The sequence below is a fragment of the Panicum virgatum genome, chromosome 9K (assembly GCF_016808335.1).
Source record: "Panicum virgatum strain AP13 chromosome 9K, P.virgatum_v5, whole genome shotgun sequence".
In the NCBI taxonomy this organism is placed as follows: Eukaryota; Viridiplantae; Streptophyta; class Magnoliopsida; order Poales; family Poaceae; genus Panicum; species Panicum virgatum.
The window spans coordinates 11,752,121-11,773,816 of record NC_053144.1 but is presented as its reverse complement, the minus strand read 5'-3'; the positions used below and the strand labels follow the sequence as shown (position 1 = coordinate 11,773,816).

The following is a 21,696-nucleotide window of genomic DNA, read 5'->3' as shown; positions in this document are numbered from 1 at the left end:
TTAATACTAAGAGGCTTAGACCAAATGATTTGAATCCCACTTTTATTTGACATTGTCGCTTAGGTCATATAAATGAGAAGCGCATTGAACAACTCCATAAAGATGGATTGTTAAGCTCATTTGATTTTGAATCATTTGACACATGTGAGTCTTGTTTGCTTGGAAAGATGACCAAATCGCCTTTCACTGGTCAGAGTGAGAGGGCGAGTGACTTGTTGGGACTTGTACATACCGATGTATGTGGACCAATGAGCTCAATAGCCAGAGGTGGTTTTCAGTACTTCATTACTTTCACTGATGACTTTAGTAGATATGGCTATATCTACTTAATGAGGCACAAGTCTGAATCGTTTGAAAAGTTCAAAGAATTTCAGAATGAAGTACAAAATCAATTAGGCAAGACAATTAAATTTCTGCGATCTGATCGTGGAGGAGAATATTTGAGCCTTGAATTTGGTGATCATTTGAAGCAATGTGGAATTATTCCGCAGCTAACTCCGCCCGGAACGCCTCAATGGAATGGGGTATCCGAACGGAGGAACCGAACCTTGTTGGACATGGTTAGGTCCATGATGAGCCAAGCTGATCTTCCATTGTCATTTTGGGGTTATGCTCTTGAAACTGCTGCGTTCACACTGAATAGGGTTCCAAGTAAGTCTGTTGAGAAGACACCATATGAGATATGGACTGGGAAGCGTCCCGGATTATCTTTTCTCAAAGTTTGGGGATGTGAGGCTTATGTCAAACGTTTGATGTCAGATAAGCTCACTCCAAAGTCAGACAAATATTTCTTTGTGGGGTATCCTAGGAAAACCAAAGGATATTATTTTTACAATAAGGCGGAAGGCAAAGTGTTTGTCGCTCGCAATGGTGTTTTCTTAGAAAAGGAGTTTCTCTCAAAAGGATTTAGTGGGAGCAAGGTGCAACTTGAAGAAATTCAGGAAACACCCGAAACTGTTTCAGCACCCACTGAAGATCCACGGGATGTGCAAGATGTTGCACAACCCGTAGTTGAGGCACCAGCCCCACGAAGGTCTATAAGGGCACGTCGCGCTACTGACAAGCTCAACCTCCTTATTACGGAGGAGCGCCATGTATTATTGATGGAAAATGATGAGCCCTTGACCTACAAAGAAGCAATGCTGGGACCCGACTCCGATAAATGGCTTGAAGCCATGGAATCCGAGTTAAAATCCATGCATGATATTCAAGTTTGGAACTTGGTCGATCAGATTGACAGTGTAAGACCTGTCGACTGTAAGTGGATTTTTAAGAAAAAAATTAGACATGGATGGAAATATTCACATCTATAAGGCACGATTGGTGGCGAAAGGTTTCCGACAAATTCAAGGTGTTGACTATGAGGAAACCTTTTCGCCCGTCGCAATGCTAAAGTCTGTTCGGATTCTCCTAGCAATTGCCGCATATTATGACTATGAGATATGGCAAATGGATGTCAAAACCGCTTTTCTTAATGGACATCTAAGCAAGCATCTCGGAGTTGGAATATTCGTTTTGATGAAGTAGTCAAAGGGTTTGGCTTCATCAAGAATGAAGATGAGCCTTGTGTTTACAAAAAGGCTAGTGGGAGCGCACTTGTGTTTCTGGTCCTATATGTGGATGACATATTACTGATCGGAAATGATATTCCAATGCTTGAAGCCGTTAAAACCTCATTGAAAAAGAGTTTTTCGATGAAGGATTTAGGAGAGGCGGCTTATATTCTGGGTATTAGGATCTATAGAGATAGATCAAAAAGGCTAATTGGATTGGGCCAAGACACGTACATTGACAAGATATTGAATCGGTTCAATATGCAAGATTCCAAGAAAGGTTTCTTGCCAATGTCACATGGCATTACTCTAAGCAAGAGTCAGTGTGCTACGACACCTGATGAGCAAAAGAGGATGAGTACGATTCCTTATGCTTCAGCCATAGGGTCGATCATGTATGCTATGCTTTGCACGCGCCCAGATGTTTCCTTTGCTCTAAGTGTTACGAGCAGGTATCAGTCAGATTTCGGTGAACCTCACTGGACAATTGTAAAGAGTATCCTTAAGTACTTGAGAAGAACTAAGGATATGTTCCTAATATTTGGAGGCGAAGATGAGCTCCTTGTAAAGGGTTACACCGATGCTAGTTTTCAAACAGACAAAGATGACTCCAAATCGCAATCCGGTTTTGTTTTCTGCCTCAATGGTGGGGCAGTGAGCTGGAAGAGTTCCAAGCAAGATACGGTGGCTGATTCGACGACAGAGGCCGAGTATATTGCAGCTTCCGAAGCTGCAAAAGAAGCTGTATGGATCAGAAAGTTTGTTTCTGACTTGGGTGTTGTTCCTAGTGCGTCCAGTCCAGTGGACCTCTATTGTGATAATAGTGGTGCCGTTGCACTAGCAAAGGAGCCTAGAACAACTAAGAAGTCCAGACATATACTGCGAAAGTATCACCTCATCCGTAACTTTGTTGAGAGAGGTGATGTGAAGGTTTGCAAGGTGCACACGGATTCAAACGTTGCTGATCCGTTGACGAAGCCTCTCCCACAACCAAAGCATGAGGCGCACATGAGATCTATGGGTATTAGATACTTACATCAGTGATTCTAGTGTGCGTGGGAGATTTTGTGTTATGAGTATGTTTATGTAATGATAAATAATTGTTATTTGTTCCATGGATGATTATTTTACATTGATTATCAAGTATGTGACTTGTTCGTGAAACTCTTTGTTCAAAATGATATGATTCTAAATTATCCCTAGTTTATGTCGCTGTGTGGGACAACAACGACGTTGAGACTAGCACATGCATTAATTGATGATCATGTTTCACGGATCATGGATATGGAGATATCGGATTAATGATGTGGACACATGTTGGTGAACATGGTGTTGGATTGACCCACGCCAAGACAATGTTGGGATTGTTATTTTGTATGTGCCATCAGTTGTTCTTGAGTGTTATACCTACTGAATCCTTAGACCTGAGATCGCCATTGTTTCTCACTGTGTGTAGTGGTGCATCTTGGGGCTGCTAAACACTACTCCGTGACTGGGTAGTTACAAAAGCAGCTTACAGGTATGTCATGAAACATGGAATGGGATGTGAGCGGATCAAGATGGAATTTGCCCCTCCTAGATAACGGGAGAGATATCTCTGGGCCCCTCGAGATAGTTGGATTTGAAAGTGCATGGCCATGCCAAAGTGATTAAAGAGTTAATCATGATGACTAAAGGTTAGTTATGAATAGAATCCACTATTAGATCGAGAGAATGGTCGAGCTATCACAAAGGTGGCACGCATCTCGCTTTGAGCTTGACTGGTATCGTGTGGCAAAGGGATCGGTGTATGAGTATATCTAAGGTTCGGCCGATATGATCTTTATGTGTATTTGTGAGTCACTATGTCCTGCTAGGTGCCGCTATTGACTTGTGATTCGGAAATGATTTCCGATCACGACCACCTACACATGAACCTAACGGGTCACACACTTAAGGGGTTTGGAATGTTGGAAAGCTTGCATGTATGATTGTCTCTAGTGCAAGTGGGAGATTGTTGGTGATATGCCCAAGATCCCATCATCACAATACGATTTAAAGGCCCAAGTGGATATTGATCCAAGAGGGATTAGGGTTACTAATGGGCCTATGAGATAGAAGCTCATTAGTACGCCCTATATATATGAGGGAGGGGCTAGGGGGGCGATGACCTGAGCCACGCCACCTCCCTAGCCGCCACCCCTCCCTCTCTCTCGGCCGCCGCCCTTGCCGTGCGTGCGGTGCTAGCACACCGACGCCCGGCGTTTCATCCCCGTACGTGTGGACTCCGTGGAGGCGCTGCTGCGACTGCTGCGCTGATCGGCTGCTGGGATCAAGTACGAGGAGCTCGGTTCGTGGGACGTGATCGACTAATTCCTCTACATCGATGCGCGACTTCTTCCGCTGCGCTGTGCGTCTAGTGGTAACGATCTGATCTTCTACTCGCAAGTATCTTGGGTTTATGCGGTAGTGATGCTAGCGTAGCCTACCCGTTTCCCTACACGCCCCTCCTCAATCCTCATGCTCCTGCTCGCGGTAGCATCCAGCAGGGCGTTCTTCCTCGCCGAGGCGGGGTACGAAGCCGTCGACGTCCACCTGATTTGCAACCTGTGCACCCGGCCGCACGGGGAGCTGTTCGATGCGCTCCACCGCACCTTGAGCGACAACCCGCCGATCCTGGAGTTCGAGGGCCACAGGTACCTGTCCATCAAGGACGCCGAGGACGGGACCCCGCCGGGGAGAACCATAAAGCTCCACCTCGCCGGCTGCTCCGACGAGGACCGCGTCACGCTGGCGCTCTCGAACGCCGACGCCGGCGTGATGGCCTTTGCCGACGGCGCCGGGCTCTGGCACGCGTTCCCCGGTTTCGAGCCGCTCTTCCCCAACTCGACCACGCTCCCCTTCAACGCCTCGTACGACCACCTCGTCGGCGGCCACCAGAACCTCCCCGCGGTGCCTCTGGGGAGGGCGTCGGCGCTGGAGGCGATCCGGGCGCTCTCCCGCCCGGGCACGACGGCCCCGGAGCGCGGCGCCTGTTAGAAATAATCATGACTCGAGTTAGTCTTGAGTCTTGCATGTAGGATAGACATGTTTTAATCACGTCATGTGTTAGACGTGTTTTGCATTAGCTCGTGGCCGGAAGCGTGTCGTGTGCACGTCTATGGCTAGGGAGTCGCATGCACATAGAATTAGCCTGTTAGTTTGGCTAGCATGTGTGTGCATGCAACTGCTAGTGGAGTTAGTCTTCAGGTTGTTATCTGCATCAGGATAGGGTCACGCGTCTCATGCGGATCGTGGAGGCACGGCATGCAACGGTTAGTGGCTGGGCATGCAGATCGTGCGGCGTGTGCGAGAGACTCGGAGTTCAGGACGTTGCTCGACGGGTGCGTCACGTTGTCGCCTGGGTCTATAAGATCCTGTAGTCATTTGCTTGTTCCGTGAGTTGAATACAGATGCCAACATACAGGCCGTTTGCCGGCCGGGGCGTTCGTCGCCGCAAGTCTGTGTTCGTGTGTGTCCACTTCCAAAGCTAGCTTCTCTCTCGTGTGTGCGTCCACGTGAGTTCTTGCCGGAGTCCGTGAGCTCGTGCTAGCTACTGATCCTGGGCAGCTCCAACATTTGGTATCAGAGCCGGCGTATGCACTATGGTGTTTCTATCCGTCCACCACGAGAGCCGTCGAGGAAGAAGCGCGTGATCCCGCGCAGAGCACCGGCGGCGACGGCGATGGCCGGTGGTGGTGACAAGGGTGATGGTAGCAGCTCGTACGGTCGTGGTGGAGCGCGTCATCGCCGTCAATGGAGAAATCCTGAAGCTGACGAAGGCGAACTACCACGAGTGGGCGCTCGAGGTACAAGTCAACCTTGAGGGCATGGAGCTCTGGGATGCCGTGGAGAGCGGCACCGCCAAGCGCAGCAAGGATCGCCAGGCGCTGGCCGTTATCCTGCGTGGTGTGCCGCCGGAGATGAAGTCCGGGCTCGCCGTGAAGAAGACGGTCAAGGACGCTTGGGCGGCGATCAAGTCGCTGCGGAAGGGAGACGTGCGTGTGCAGGAAGCCAAGGCGCAACATCTCATCCAGCAATTCGAGAACATAACGTTCAAGGATGGTGAGTCCATTGAAGACTTTGCTGTGAGGATTGGCTCCCTTGCTGCAAAGCTGCGCGAGTTGGGGGAGACAATGGGGGATGAGCGCGTCGTGAAGAAGATGCTGCGGGTTGTGCCGGCAAGGCTCAACCAGATCGCGTGCTCCATCGAGATGTTCGGCGACTTGAAGACCTTGTCGCTGGAGGAACTTGTCGGCAGGTTGCGTGTGGCGGAGGAACGCTGCTGCGGTGTCCAGGCGGTCGAGGATGGTGCCGGGCGTCTGCTGCTCACGGAGGATCAGTGGGAGGCGCGTTGCCGCCAACGTCGCAGCAAGGAGCGCAGTGGCGGCGGCGGCGACAAGCGCGGCGGCAAGGAAGGCGGCGGCGACGACGACGGGAGCAGCAGCACCTACTCCGAGAACGGCGAGCGCAAGTCAAAGAACAAGAAAGGCAAGTGCTACAACTGCGGCAAGCGTGGACATTTCGCTCATGAATGATGAATGTCCCAAGAAGAAGCAGGAAGAGGCGCTACTTGCGACGGCCGATGATGAGCCAACTCTTCTGTGATTGCGTTGAGTACGCAAGGCAAGATTAGGGGAGGCAATGTTAGAAATAATCATGACTTGAGTTAGTCTTGAGTCTTGCATGTAGGATAGACATGTTTTAATCACGTCATGTGTTAGACGTGTTTTGCATTAGCTTGTGGCCGGAAGCGTGTCGTGTGCACGCCTATGGCCAGGGAGTCGCATGCACATAGAATTAGCCTGTTAGTTTGGCAGCATGTGTGTGCATGCAACTGCTAGTGGAGTTAGTATTCAGGTTGTTAGCTGCATCAGGATAGGGTCACGCGTCTCATGCGGATCGTGGAGGCACGGCATGCAACGGTTAGTGGCTGGGCATGCAGATCGTGCGGCGTGTGCGGGAGACTCGGAGTTCAGGACGTTGCTCGACGGGTGCGTCACGTTGTCGCCTGGGTCTATAAGATCCTGTAGTCATTTACTTGTTCCGTGAGTTGAATACAGAGGCCAACATACAGGCCGTTCGCCGGCCGGGGCGTTCGTCGCCGCAAGTCTGTGTTCGTGTGTGTGTCCACTTCCAGAGCTAGCTTCTGTCTCGTGTGTGCGTCCACGTGAGTTCTCGCCGGAGTCCGTGATCTCGTGCTAGCTACTGATTCTGGGCAGCTCCAACAGCGCCGAGGCGGCGGCGGCGGCGCTGGTCAGGCTGATGGTGATGACGTCGGAGGCGCTGCGGTGGAAGCCGATCCGCGAGGCGTTCGGCGGAGACTGGGAGAGCGAGACCTTCATCACCAGGGAGCAGGCTGAGCTCGTGCCGCGCTGGGTGGACCTGTCGTACCTCGTGTTTCGGTGGGAGGCGACCGGCGCGTGGGGTGGAGAAGGCGTGGAGCAGGCCAAGGGGCTCGAGAGGATCGGCGTCCACAATGCGGCCCAGGCACTTTCCATCCTCAACCTTCTCAAGCGGCCGAGAGAGCTATGTGTCGGCCTAGGCCGGGACCATGGCGAAGACGACAGCGGCGAGGAAGACGACGACGAGATCGGCATCGCCATCAAGGAAGCTGGAGAAGGAGGCGCAGGCGCGGCACCGCTGCACCAAGACCTCTGACGGCCGTCTCTCCATCCATCGATCAGAAGTGACTACTGAGGCCATCGATGCTCTAGTTTAGATTAGATGGTTTCCATGGGAGCGTGTCCTTGCCGTACTGATTGTGTGTTTGTTTGCCCGCTGGCAGTATTTGTGTGTGTTGTTCTAGCTAGCTAGTTGTTCCCCATGGAGCTCGCCTCCGGTGTCGTGTAGTTTCGTCAAGCAGCCATGTGTTGGCAGGCTTTGCAGGACCATGGAGGTTTTGCTCTGTATCCTGCTAACTACATGGATGGACCCAGTGTATGTCAGACAAGAAAAAAATGTGCCTAGGTGCTTGGAGAGGAGGGAGGAATAAAGGGTATGTGAGATGTTTTGGTTTGGTGTATATTTCGTGGCTTTTTTCTCGTACTCGTGATGTTAAATCTCTGCATATGCCACAAGCCCACAACGCAACATGGTGTTGCTCAATCACATGGTAAAAACATACGGAGCAAGCAGAGTGATAGCCTGACGCAGGCGCGTCAAATAATCATTTTGGGGTGAGTCATGTGCAGCAAGACTCCGAACTTGTGGTACACTACTACAAAAACTGATTAACCGAGGCGCTTTGAAAAAGCCTCGGAGGCGGGCACGTTAAAAAAACCACCTCGGTTAATGCCTGCGATTAACCGAGGCGTTCAATTTTTATTAACCGAGGCGGTTAAAAAAACCGCCTCGCAAAATAGATTATCCGAGGCGGTTGTTTTATTAACTGATGCGGTTAAAACAACCGCCTCGGTTAATCATTTACGGAGGCAGACATGTACAAAGTGTCCGCCTCAGAAAATTCGGCCCAGCCCAAATGAACGCATGAATCCATTCGCTGAGAACACTATATAACGAAGAAAACCCTAATCTTCCCTAACTCCTCTCTCTCTCCCCCCCTCCCAGTCCGACACTAAAGGACCTATATGTGAAAATCTTTTCCGAAAAGGGCTAAAAAGCAAAAAAAATGTGGTATATGCTTTGGTTCTCAAATTATTCTATGGATCCAAGCAACTTTAGTGGCTAGTTTAGAGAAATAATTTAAGAGCTAGACTTTAGTCCTCAAATTAATCTAAGAACTAATTCTCCAAACAGACCCATGTTCTCCACAAGTATTTCGTGCTATAATCTTCATTCATTCATCATGGTCAGACATCGTCGGGTAGCAGCCGCGTGGTCACGTCGTCGTCCTCCTCCTCCTCCTCCTCCATGCCATCATCGTTAGCCACGTCCTGGCGGATGAATAACAAGAGAGGAGCCTCCTCTGAGGAGGCCGCCCGTTGCAGTGGCCTTGGACCGACCAGGCCAGGAGGAGTTGGCGTTGCCCGCCGGCAGTGTTGTCCCGGGCCGGGAGATCTCTCGGGGCCTCGGGCAAAGCCGCGCTCCTGCCCGGCCGGCCCACGCTGCCTGCTCCGCTGCGCACCAGCACATGCCGTAGTCAAAAGGCTCAAAGCATGCCGCGCGCGGCCGAGACAGCGCACCGTCTGGCACTCTGGGCTGTGGACGTACGTGGCGCCGCCGTCCCTATAAAGGACGGAGCATCCATATCATGCCCCCACGAATGTTTGAACAGTGATCTTGCCCATGCATTAGCTGTGGCGTTCCTACAAAGTGGAGCAGCCTTTATGCATGACGAGTTAGGAGGGCTCATCCATTGGAGTAGTTACCACCAGTGGCGGATGCAGAATTGGAGGCAAGGGGGGCTGAAACAATATAGATGTTGATTTGTGTGAAGATTTAATGGTGATTTGGAAGTCTTGCTACAGTGTTTTACGTGTAATTAGGGGAGCTTGGGGGGGCTTGAGCCCCCCTAGCCCCCCCTCCTGTATCCGCCCCTGGTTACCACTCCATCTATTATCTTATTATTTGGCCAACAAATGGAGTCTCCACGTTCACTCACATTAATAAAAAAAATTAAAATTACCCGCCACTGCCATTACGAAAAAATTAACCTAAAATATCCATATACATGTTTATAAATTACCCACCAGTGCCATTAAAATATATTTCTATTTATAAATATAAATCTATCCATCGTTTTGCATATCAAACTACATATCGTGCATATACTAGCTAAACAAACAATTAACATGTTTTACCACACGTATATTTTATTATATTAACAAAATCCCAAATGCACTTCACGATTATATTATTATTAGTCAAAATAAACAAGATAATTCTAGGTTTTGCGCTATATTAGACTACCACCTGACCTGCGGTGATCATGATGAGAGGGTGGCCAAAGTTGGGCCAGCGATGAGGATCACAGAGTTGGGGGCTAAGAGCAAGAGTAAGCGCCGCGCAGCAAGCTTCTTCATTCTCCGTGGAGTGTGGAGATTGTCCATCACCTACTGCCTATGATGATGTTTGAACGTGCATGTCCACAAGCCCAATGCAAGCACAAGGTCACTACACGTCCAACCTAACCCTTTTTCGCAACCCTCCTGCATCCCTATCCTTGCCGAGGGAGGGTCCTTGACATTACTCCAAAAGTTTGTTGCCAACAATGCTATAAGACACTACCGCACCTCACAATTAATACCACAAGCTCAAAAAAAATTAACACCACAAACAGATCAGGAACCAGAACAATATCGAACATACCATGATTGGTATAGTAAGCTCACCAGGCTTGAACATGAACATAGGTTCCTGAAAATCTGAACAGAATCTTGTGCTCTGCACTATGGAGATTTGTTGGCTTCCAAAAGACAAGAAACTTGAATCGATTGTTCCCCAACAAAAACTAGGCCATAGAGGCATGGCGTCATGCAACAAACGGCAGAATTAAACATAGTAGCAACAAACAACCAAGAAGATCATAAAGTAGGGAAGCTGGCAAAGGAACAGCTGAGTCAGTTGAACTGAGCAGTGGGCAGCATCAAGGGCTGGTAGATAATTACTGCTACTAGAGAATAATAGTAGCTAAGATCGAGGAGACAGGCAGTCGTGACAGGATTAGAGTTGTGCACTTCTGACAAAGAAAGATATATGGAAAAGGAGGCACCACTGCACTAGCAGTAGCGAAGCACTCTTGATTACTGAAGTAAGTAGCACGTGATGAGAAATATTTAAATTTATAAATAATAATTAGATAAAAAAATGCAAGATATATTTAGAATATCAATACTAGCCGTGTAAATGCGCGGGTCACATCACTAGTTATAAATATAGAACTGCAGCAATATGCCTTGCGTTCTCCATGCAATATAGACTGAAACAGTCACAATGGCCAATGTTCTCGGATGAACTAGGGGACTAAGATATTGGTGAAAACTGAATAGTGTATGCTTGTACAGTGTGAAGGAATACCATTCAATCCGCTTTAGGGTAGCTGGTGCAGTTCCTTTGGCTACCGCGATCGTGAGCACTCCTAATTTAGCGTACAATCACATTGATGCGTATATTTGTCCTATTTGAACTACATGATTGGAGAGGCAGGTACGAAAGCTTCGAGCATTATATATGCTTCAGAGTAAGGAAATGTGAATGTTCCGCAACGACACGGTCAGTGAAAATCGTGCCAATGTTACATTTGGACAATGATGTTTATTTTTTTTTCACGTTTACATATAAATATATGTTTCCTGTACTGAATGTCTACTCAATATACAATAAAAAACTATATACTATTATTAGGGCACAAGTTTGGGATTGGCTCTCCAAAAAGAAGCTAAAGTATGCATGCAAGTGTCTATATTGATGTATCACAAAGATGGGGGAGTTGATGCACCCTGAGCAACACAAAGCTTAATAGTGTACAAATCTTAAGGTCTTGATGACCACAAAGCCTAATAGTGTACGCTTCCTCATGACGGCTGCAGAATGGATGGAGTCAAGTAGACCGCGCGCGGGAGATGGTTTCGAAACCGATCGGAATACTTTGGCCGCCGGCAATGCTGTCCCCGTGGGAGCTCGAGGAGAGAGCTTCACTATTCCAACGCTCCTCACCACCAGTTCAAAACAATCATCATCGTATGGAGGAGGTCATCACCGCCAGTTCCAAACCTGACAGTCCGAACCAACACCGCCGGTTCCAGAATGGGCAGTGTTGGCCCAAAAAAAAACACTACCACACCACACAGCACCGCTATTCTGCGCGCCGCCACGGCCCCAGCCCCCAGCCGCTGCTGCAGCCGTGCGCCGGGGCCCGCCGCCGCCCCACGCACCGCAGCTCCGCGCGCGGCCCCGCCACGCTGCGGCCACGCACGCCGCTAGTAGCGCTGGTCCGTAACCGTAACACACCAGTGTAACAACCGCCACGCGGACAGTCCGCGAGGTGACGGCGGACAGTCCGCGAGGCGTCGCCCAGATATTTATCTGGATGGTCGTGGGACCCACCTGTCATTTCTCTCTTCCTTCTCATTTCGTCCAGAGCCGAGCGAAGCTTGACCGCTCGCCCCGACGGAGCCCCTCACCGTCGATCTCCCTCCTCCGCCCACCGAACCTAGATTCCTCGTGCAGGAACCTTCCTCGGCACCTCCTCCACCCTCCCCAAACTCTAGACCGGCTTCTCCCCGGCCGGAATCGCCCCCACTATCGCCGGACACCATTGGAGGTGCTTGAAGTTTGCTCCACCGTCGATCCGCCTCTCCGGTCGTCCTCCACTCGAACCGACCGCGGGAATGGATTTGTGGTGAGTTCCTTATGCTTCACAGCCTTTTCCCCCTTCCATGGCGTGTCGCCGGCGCCGGAGCACGGCCTCCGCCGTCGCCGCCGCCCTTGCTGCCGCCTAGGGCGTGGGTCAGAAATTAGTTATCGCGGACGGTCCGCCTGGGAGGCGCGGACGGTCCGCCAGTCAGGTTAGTTTTTGTCCAGAGACAATGTTGCCTCTGGTTGTTTTTGCAAGGTTGACTGCGGACAGTCCGCTATAGGGGAGCGGACGGTCCGCCGTTGAGGTTTGAAATTGTTCCAGAGACGATGTCATCTCTGGGGGTTCGCAGGGGTGAACTGCGGACGGTCCGCCACATGGGCGCAGACAGTCCGCAGTAGAGTCTAGGAAATTGTCCAGAGACGTTTTCGTCTCTGGTGGATTGAGTGTTAGAACTGCGGACGGTCCGCCAGGGGTGGCCGGACAGTCCGCAGGTAGAATGGAAAAGAGTTCCAGAGACGTTGTTGCCTCTGATGGGTTGGTAGGATAGTACGGCGGACAGTCCGCCACTTGGGCGCGGACAGTCCGCAGGGTATTTCAGTTAAAGTAAAACAGTTACATCCTTGGGCTGTACTCATTTAATTCATATGCATACGTGTAGCATCCGCATCTGAGGGAGCCGTCTTTGAGGTGATTGCGGCACCACAAGAGCAGCCGACGCAAGCCCAAGGGGAGAAGTGTGAGCACCCGGCCCAAGGGCCGTCTGGCCCCGGTGTTGAGCAGCAGGCGCAAGGCAAGCCCCGGTGCATATCCTAGTATTTTAAATTATGACACCTATGTATGTTTCTATTACTTGTGCATTAAGTTCAGGAATTGTTTGAAACCCTAGTTGCATGATCCATAGGATTCCCTGAGTTATACTAGCATGTATAGGACGATAGTTGTGCTAAGCTTAATGTTACCGGTAGAAGACGAGTGGTCTCCTGCACTCGCGAGATGTAGGATGTAGAAGCCGAGTAATTTCCGGTTACTCGCGAGATACATTATTATCTTTAAATATAATTTAGTATTTGAGGATTGTTTTTGAAATGGATATGGAAATGAGTGACCGGGCGGGGATGATGGATAGGGATGGCAGCAGGACAGGGTTCCTGGGTGTCTTAGCCCCGTCTGTGTCGATTAAGGACCGGTCGTTGTGGCAGTGCTGATTGGGGATTGAATTGTACTAACCGCATGCCGGGAGTAGGAGGTAGTCGAAACCGGTAAGCCTAGTACTGCCTTGTTTCGAAAGTACAGGACTCCATCTCACCTCCTGGGGTAGTCGAGTAGTCGCAGAGAAATGGGGATGCATGTATTACTTTTGGTGGTCTCATGTTGAGCTCGGCTGACCATATGATGGTGGGGCAGTCCTGTAGTTCGAGGCGGGGAGGGGAAGGGTTGGTGCGTGTGGTCCGACGGGGCTTATACGTGCCGTGTTGGTTAGGTCCACCTTGCAAGGTTAAATCGGATCGATTCGCCGTGTCTCGCGGTTATGAGGGCCTTGGTCTCTTTGTCACACCGTAGCATAAATGTAGAATCTGAGTTAGGTATGTTGATATAAAAGTATTGAGCTCATTGAATTATTTTGCTTGCATCACCATGATTGCTATAGTAGGTCTTTGCAAATATTAGATAAGAGTTCATTCGTATAGAACTTGAAGCTAAAATATTGAAAGTAAGGAATTACTCTAGTTGCCTTTTTCTGCAAAATAACCACCAGCCAAAAGCCTTGCATGTCTAGATATGTGGGCTAAGTATACCCACTGGTCGGGTAAGCCTTGTTGAGTATTAGAATACTCAGGGTTTGTTGCCAACATTATTTCAGGACACGCAGACATAGACTTCTGCCCTTGCTGCGCCAAGTTCATCCGTCGGGATGCCGATGGATGGGAGGTCGTGGAGCCAGACGTTTAGTTAGGGATCTCCCTAGGGCACATTTTTGGTAATTGTAGGCCCTTTCCTCTAGTTGGACCCGGATCTCAGTCTTACGAAGTTTGTAAATTATGTATTTATTCAACTTGGTTTGTAAATCTTAAGGTAAAGTCTTATGTATATTAGTTGTACTTTCAATTATGTGTCGTGCTTGTACCATCTGCGCCCACCTTCGCGTGGGACTATCGGTGATGTTTCGATCGGGACGTGGGTTGAGAAAGGATCGCCAAATTAAGCCGTTAAGCTAATGAGCCCGATGTGTTCAAATGACGGCCATTACGCTTAATTAGAGTTTTAATTTCGCGGTTCTGTCACAGCTGGTATCAGAGACGAAACGCACCGAGGGTGGTACAGGCAGGACTAATTTCAAGTTTTTCTAAAAATATAAAAATGGATTTTGAGCGCAGGGCGAGCATGCATCTCTTTGTTGTAGTATTTTTGGGTTTTTCCGTAGGAGCCGGTGGGGAGGCGTGAAAGGTTGTGAAAGTGTCGTCGGCCGGACCAGAGGCACTGTCGCGTAGTTTAAAGTGTGTTCAGCGGACAGTCCGGTCAGGTGCCGCGGACGGTCCGCCGGACATTTAGAAAAAATTACCAAAACCGGATGGAACTGAGTCTGGTTGGCGTTGTGTACAGCGGACGGTCCGCGGACTCTCTGCGGACAGTCCGGTTAGCTGGATTTTTGTTACTGCGGACGGTCCGCCCATGTACTGCGGACGGTCCGCCGTACCATTTTTGGCTGGACCAGGGCAGCTCGGTCAGACCAATTGGTGACGCCGGTCGATCGCCTGGCCCCGCCTACAAGCATTATTCAGAATTGTTTTGAAGCCCTACATTCTGCATTGTGCCATGACTAGCAAGGATTAGTTGTTATCGGTTTTGTCTTAATTTATCTGGATGATGAACTAACCTCGTCATGGTTGAATGCAGAATGGGAGAACCACCGAACCCTCCTGAGTTGGCCCAGGCCATTGCGGCCATGCTCACTGGGCGCGATGAGCAGACGGCACTCCTCCGTGAGCTTGTGGCGCAGGGCAGAGCGCCGCAGCCTGGACATCACCACCAGCCGCCTGCTCCTGGATATCCAGAGTTTCTGGCTACTCAACCACCGCTCTTCCATAAAGCGGATGAACCGCTGGAGGCAGACAGCTGGCTTCGGACTATCGAGTCCAAATTCACCCTGCACCAGTACAATGATGGGGATAAGGCAGGATTTGCCGCTCAGCAGCTTAGGGGCCCAGCACGCACATGGTGGGACAATCATGTGGCAATGTTTCCCGCGGACACCCGTTTCACTTGGGAACAGTTCAAGGAAGCCTTCAGAGCGCATCATATTCCTGCAGGGGTTATTCGCAGGAAGCTCACCGAGTTCTTGGCATTGAGCCAGGGCAATAACAGTGTACTACAGTACTCCCAAGGATTCAACACCCTCTCACAGTATGCTGGGTACCATGTGGATACTGATGAGAAGAAGCAGGCCTGTTTCAGGCAGGGGCTCAGTACCAAGCTCCAGGATCGCTTGGCGATGGTCAGATTCGACAGTTTCAGTGAGCTAGTCAATGGGGCTATCATACAGGAGGACGCCCACCTGGCTCACAGGGCAGAGAAGAAGAGAAAGGCACCGGCGGCGGGATCTTCTAGCAGTGCCCCTCAGAGGTTTCGCTTGGTGCAGTCGGGCCCACAGCGAGCCCCCTTTCAGCACCAGCCACAGCAGCAGTGGGGATACAGGCCCCCTCAGTACGCTCAGCCATAGGGGACGGTCAGGCCTCCTGCTTCTCAGCAGAATGAACAGAAGGTCTGGGTGCAGCAGCCGGGGTTGCGCCCCAACCTGTTTCCGTGTTACAACTACGGACAGTTGGGTCATTTTGCACGGAATTGTCCAATGCCACCCAAGCAAGGCCAGCAATTGAGTCAGCAGGGTCAGAAGCAGAGTGTGGCCCACTTCAAGCCTGGGCAAGTGCACTACACCACCCTCGATGGTATTCCTGAGGGAGCTCCGGTGATGGCGGGTACGTTTTCTGTAAACGATCATCCCGTCACTATATTGTTTGACTCTGGGGCATCTCATACGTTCATTACCAAGGAGTGCGCCATTAGGCTGGGATTGAAAATAGAGAACATGCCAAATCCATACAATATTCATTCGCCCGGGGGTCAATTAATTACCAACCAAGTTGTCAGGCGAGTACCTCTCCAGTTACAAGGAAAAGGATTTATAGCACATCTTATAGTACTCCCAACTCAAAGAGTGGATATTATACTTGGCATGAATTGGATGAAGGAACAAGGAGTTCTTTTGGACACTAATGCACATTCGGTGCACATAAAATCATCTGACCAAGAGTCTATGACCTTGTCTTTAAAGAACCTCGAGTCAACCACTTCCACTGTGAATCACACTGAGGGCAAAGTTTTGGCTGACATACCAGTGGTGCGCGAGTACCCGGACGTTTTTCCAGAGGATCTACCCGGGATGCCACCGGACCGTGATGTGGAATTTGCCATTGAATTGCAACCGGGTACGGCACCGATATCTAGGAGACCTTATCGGATGCCACCCAATGAGCTAGCGGAGCTAAAGAAACAATTGCAGGAATTGCTTGATAAGGACTACATCCGTCCTAGCAAGTCACCCTGGGGCTGTCCTGCACTCTTTGTGAAAAAGAAGGATGAAAGCCTCAGGTTGTGTGTGGACTACAGACTTCTAAATGCCGTCACAATCAAGAATAAATATCCCCTTCCCCGGATTGATATTCTGTTTGATCAGCTATTCGGGGCCAAAGTATTTTCCAAGATTGATCTCCGCTCTGGCTATTATCAGATAAAGATTAGAGCTGAGGATATTCCCAAGACGGCTTTTTCCACCAGATACGGGCTTTTTGAATATCTTGTCATGTCTTTCGGGCTAACCAATGCACCTGCTCACTTCATGTATCTCATGAACTTAGTGTTTATGCCTGAGCTCGATAAGTTTGTCGTGGTTTTCATCGACGACATTCTTATATTTTCTAAAAATGAAGAAGAGCACGCAGAGCATCTCCGCATTGTACTTCAGCGCCTGCGGGAGCACAAGCTGTATGCCAAATTTAGCAAATGCGATTTTTGGCTCAAGGAAGTCCAATTCTTGGGCCACATCATCTCGGACAAAGGGATTTCTGTTGATCCTAGCAAGATTCGGGATGTCCTGGATTGGTAGGCTCCTACCTTTGTTCCCGAGATTCGAAGTTTTCTTGGGCTAGCAGGATATTATCGACGGTTTGTACCGGAGTTCTCAAAAATTGCTAGGCCCATGACTGAATTACTCAAGAAAGGAGTGAGATTTAGTTGGGACAACAATTGTGAGCAGGCTTTTCAGACCTTGAAAAGACTTCTGACGTCTGCCCCTGTCCTCGCTCAGCCAGATATTACCCGGCCGTTTGATGTGTACTGTGATGCGTCAGGTACGGGCCTAGGCTGCGTCCTTATGCAGGATCGGCGAGTGATTGCTTATGCCTCCAGAGCCCTCAGACGGCACGAAGAGAATTATGCTACACATGATCTGGAGCTAGCAGCGGTCGTGCATGCATTAAAGATCTGGCACCACTATCTTCTGGGTAATCCTGTTCACATATACTCAGACCACAAGAGTCTTAAGTATATTTTCACCCAGAGTGAGCTGAATTTGCGCCAGAGACGGTGGTTAGAACTCATCAAGGATTATGACCTGGAGATTCACTATCACCCGGGCAAGGCAAATGTGGTAGCAGATGCATTGAGCAGAAAGGCAAGTTGTAACTGTATCTCAGCAACACCTATGCATGCAACTCTATGCCAAGAGATGGAGAAGTTGAAGTTGGCTATAGTAGCTGAGGGTACACTTACTCATATTACCCTCACTCCAACACTGCGGGATCAAATTATTGCCGCTCAAAAAAATAATATTGGCATGGAAAAGATTAGGCAGAGGCTCATGGGAAGTGACCCTCGTGTGGCATGTTTTCAGCTAGATGGCGAGGGGGTGTTATGGTTTAAGAACCGGCTGGTGGTACCTAAGGATTTAGAACTCCGGAAACAAATTCTTGATGAGGCTCACCTCTCTAGGTATTCTATCCATCCTGGCAGCAACAAGATGTATCAGGATCTGAAACAGCGGTTTTGGTGGACAAGGATGAAGCGGGAAATCGCAAGTTATGTGTCCGAGTGTGACACCTGTCGGAGGGTTAAGGCTAGCCACTTGAGATCAGCCGGCCCCTTGCAGCCATTGAGTATTCCCTCCTGGAAGTGGGAAGACATTAGTATGGATTTCATCGTCGGTCTACCCAAAACTTCCAAGGGGTATGACTCGATATGGGTTATTGTAGATCGTCTCACCAAGTCGGCCCATTTTCTACCGGTAAAGACCACACATATGGCGAAGCAATACGCTCAGCTATATATAGATCGCATTGTGAGTCTTCATGGAATTCCAAAAAACAATTATTTCGGACCGGGGTGCTCAGTTCATTGCCCGGTTTTGGGAGCACTTTCATGCCGCCCTCGGCACTCAGCTCCTTCGCAGCTCGGCTTATCATCCCCAGACTGACGGTCAGACAGAGAGAATAAACCAAATATTAGAGGACATGCTTAGAGCTTGCGTGCTCACATACAGCCAGAAATGGGATGAGTGCTTGCCGTTGGCCGAGTTTGCTTATAACAACAGTTATCAAGAAAGCATCAAAATGGCTCCATTTGAGGCCTTATATGGACGGAAATGCAGAACTCCCTTGAATTGGTCAGAAGCGGGGGAGAGAATTTTCTTCGGGCCTGATATGGTGAATGAAGCAGAAGAGCAAGTTCGGGTCATTCAGGAAAATTTGAAGATTGCCCAATCCCGACAAAAGAGTTATGCGGACAAGAAGCGTCAATCTGTCCTGTTTCAAGTGGGGGATCATGTCTACTTGCGGGTGTCTCCAATGAAAGGGGTTCAACGGTTCGGGGTGAGGGGAAAGCTCGCACCTCGTTATGTTGGGCCTTTTCTTATTATTGAGCAATGTGGGCCAGTGGCATATCGTTTGGAACTTCCTGCCCATTTATCCGTGGTCCATAACATATTCCATGTCTCCCAGCTCCGGAAATGCCTCCGTGTTCCAGAGAAGGTGCTTGACATTGAGAAACTACAAATGGAACCCGATCTTGTCTATCCTGAATACCCAATCAAAATTGTTGATCACAAGACCAGGGTCACTCGGAATCAAACCAGTGACTTCTATAAGGTGCAATGGAGCAATCACTCCGAACGGGAAGCTACTTGGGAGACGGAGGAATTTGTTCGGACTAAATGCCCGGAATTGCTACAAGCCTATCGAGGTACACGCAAGTTTTTAAACCTTCCTTTTTGCCATTCATTAAATCTCGGGGCGAGATTTCTTTTAGGGGGTAGGATTGTAACAACCGCCACGCGGACAGTCCGCGAGGTGACGGCGGACAGTCCGCGAGGCGTCGCCCAGATATTTATCTGGATGGTCGTGGGACCCACCTGTCATTTCTCTCTTCCTTCTCATTTCGTCCAGAGCCGAGCGAAGCTCGACCGCTCGCCCCGACGGAGCCCCTCACCGTCGATCTCCCTCCTCCGCCCACCGAACCTAGATTCCTCGTGCAGGAACCTTCCTCGGCACCTCCTCCACCCTCCCCAAACTCTAGACCGGCTTCTCCCCGGCCGGAATCGCCCCCACTATCGCCGGACACCATTGGAGGTGCTTGAAGTTTGCTCCACCGTCGATCCGCCTCTCCGGTCGTCCTCCACTCGAACCGACCGCGGGAATGGATTTGTGGTGAGTTCCTTATGCTTCACAGCCTTTTTCCCCTTCCATGGCGTGTCGCCGGCGCCGGAGCACGGCCTCCGCCGTCGCCGCCGCCCTTGCTGCCGCCTAGGGCGTGGGTCAGAAATTAGTTATCGCGGACGGTCCGCCTGGGAGGCGCGGACGGTCCGCCAGTCAGGTTAGTTTTTGTCCAGAGACGATGTTGCCTCTGGTTGTTTTTGCAAGGTTGACTGCGGACAGTCCGCTATAGGGGAGCGGACGGTCCGCCGTTGAGGTTTGAAATTGTTCCAGAGACGATGTCGTCTCTGGGGGTTCGCAGGGGTGAACTGCGGACGGTCCGCCACTTGGGCGCGGACAGTCCGCAGTAGAGTCTAGGAAATTGTCCAGAGACGTTTTCGTCTCTGGTGGATTGAGTGTTAGAACTGCGGACGGTCCGCCAGGGGTGGCCGGACAGTCCGCAGGTAGAATGGAAAAGAGTTCCAGAGACGTTGTTGCCTCTGATGGGTTGGTAGGATAGTACGGCGGACAGTCCGCCACTTGGGCGCGGACAGTCCGCAGGGTATTTCAGTTAAAGTAAAACAGTTACATCCTTGGGCTGTACTCATTTAATTCATATGCATACGTGTAGCATCCGCATCTGAGGGAGCCGTCTTTGAGGTGATTGCGGCACCACAAGAGCAGCCGACGCAAGCCCAAGGGGAGAAGTGTGAGCACCCGGCCCAAGGGCCGTCTGGCCCCGGTGTTGAGCAGCAGGCGCAAGGCAAGCCCCGGTGCATATCCTAGTATTTTAAATTATGACACCTATGTATGTTTCTATTACTTGTGCATTAAGTTCAGGAATTGTTTGAAACCCTAGTTGCATGATCCATAGGATTCCCTGAGTTATACTAGCATGTATAGGACGATAGTTGTGCTAAGCTTAATGTTACCGGTAGAAGACGAGTGGTCTCCTGCACTCGCGAGATGTAGGATGTAGAAGCCGAGTAATTTCCGGTTACTCGCGAGATACATTATTATCTTTAAATATAATTTAGTATTTGAGGATTGTTTTTGAAATGGATATGGAAATGAGTGACCGGGCGGGGATGATGGATAGGGATGGCAGCAGGACAGGGTTCCTGGGTGTCTTAGCCCCGTCTGTGTCGATTAAGGACCGGTCGTTGTGGCAGTGCTGATTGGGGATTGAATTGTACTAACCGCATGCCGGGAGTAGGAGGTAGTCGAAACCGGTAAGCCTAGTACTGCCTTGTTTCGAAAGTACAGGACTCCATCTCACCTCCTGGGGTAGTCGAGTAGTCGCAGAGAAATGGGGATGCATGTATTACTTTTGGTGGTCTCATGTTGAGCTCGGCTGACCATATGATGGTGGGGCGGTCCTGTAGTTCGAGGCGGGGAGGGGAAGGGTTGGTGCGTGTGGTCCGACGGGGCTTATACGTGCCGTGTTGGTTAGGTCCACCTTGCAAGGTTAAATCGGATCGATTCGCCGTGTCTCGCGGTTATGAGGGCCTTGGTCTCTTTGTCACACCGTAGCATAAATGTAGAATCTGAGTTAGGTATGTTGATATAAAAGTATTGAGCTCATTGAATTATTTTGCTTGCATCACCATGATTGCTATAGTAGGTCTTTGCAAATATTAGATAAGAGTTCATTCGTATAGAACTTGAAGCTAAAATATTGAAAGTAAGGAATTACTCTAGTTGCCTTTTTCTGCAAAATAACCACCAGCCAAAAGCCTTGCATGTCTAGATATGTGGGCTAAGTATACCCACTGGTCGGGTAAGCCTTGTTGAGTATTAGAATACTCAGGGTTTGTTGCCAACATTATTTCAGGACACGCAGACATAGACTTCTGCCCTTGCTGCGCCAAGTTCATCCGTCGGGATGCCGATGGATGGGAGGTCGTGGAGCCAGACGTTTAGTTAGGGATCTCCCTAGGGCACATTTTTGGTAATTGTAGGCCCTTTCCTCTAGTTGGACCCGGATCTCAGTCTTACGAAGTTTGTAAATTATGTATTTATTCAACTTGGTTTGTAAATCTTAAGGTAAAGTCTTATGTATATTAGTTGTACTTTCAATTATGTGTCGTGCTTGTACCATCTGCGCCCACCTTCGCGTGGGACT

The 21,696-nt window shown here is 49.9% G+C and overlaps 1 protein-coding gene across 1 annotated transcript; it reads left to right on the top strand.

The window, feature by feature from the left end:
- The first annotated feature begins 4,052 nt into the window (after positions 1-4,052).
- LOC120647709 lies at positions 4,053-4,571 on the top strand. Its single transcript, XM_039924568.1, has one exon. It carries the CDS (start codon positions 4,053-4,055, stop codon positions 4,569-4,571), a length of 519 nt encoding a protein of 172 aa, XP_039780502.1.
- Positions 4,572-21,696: the final 17,125 nt, after the last annotated feature.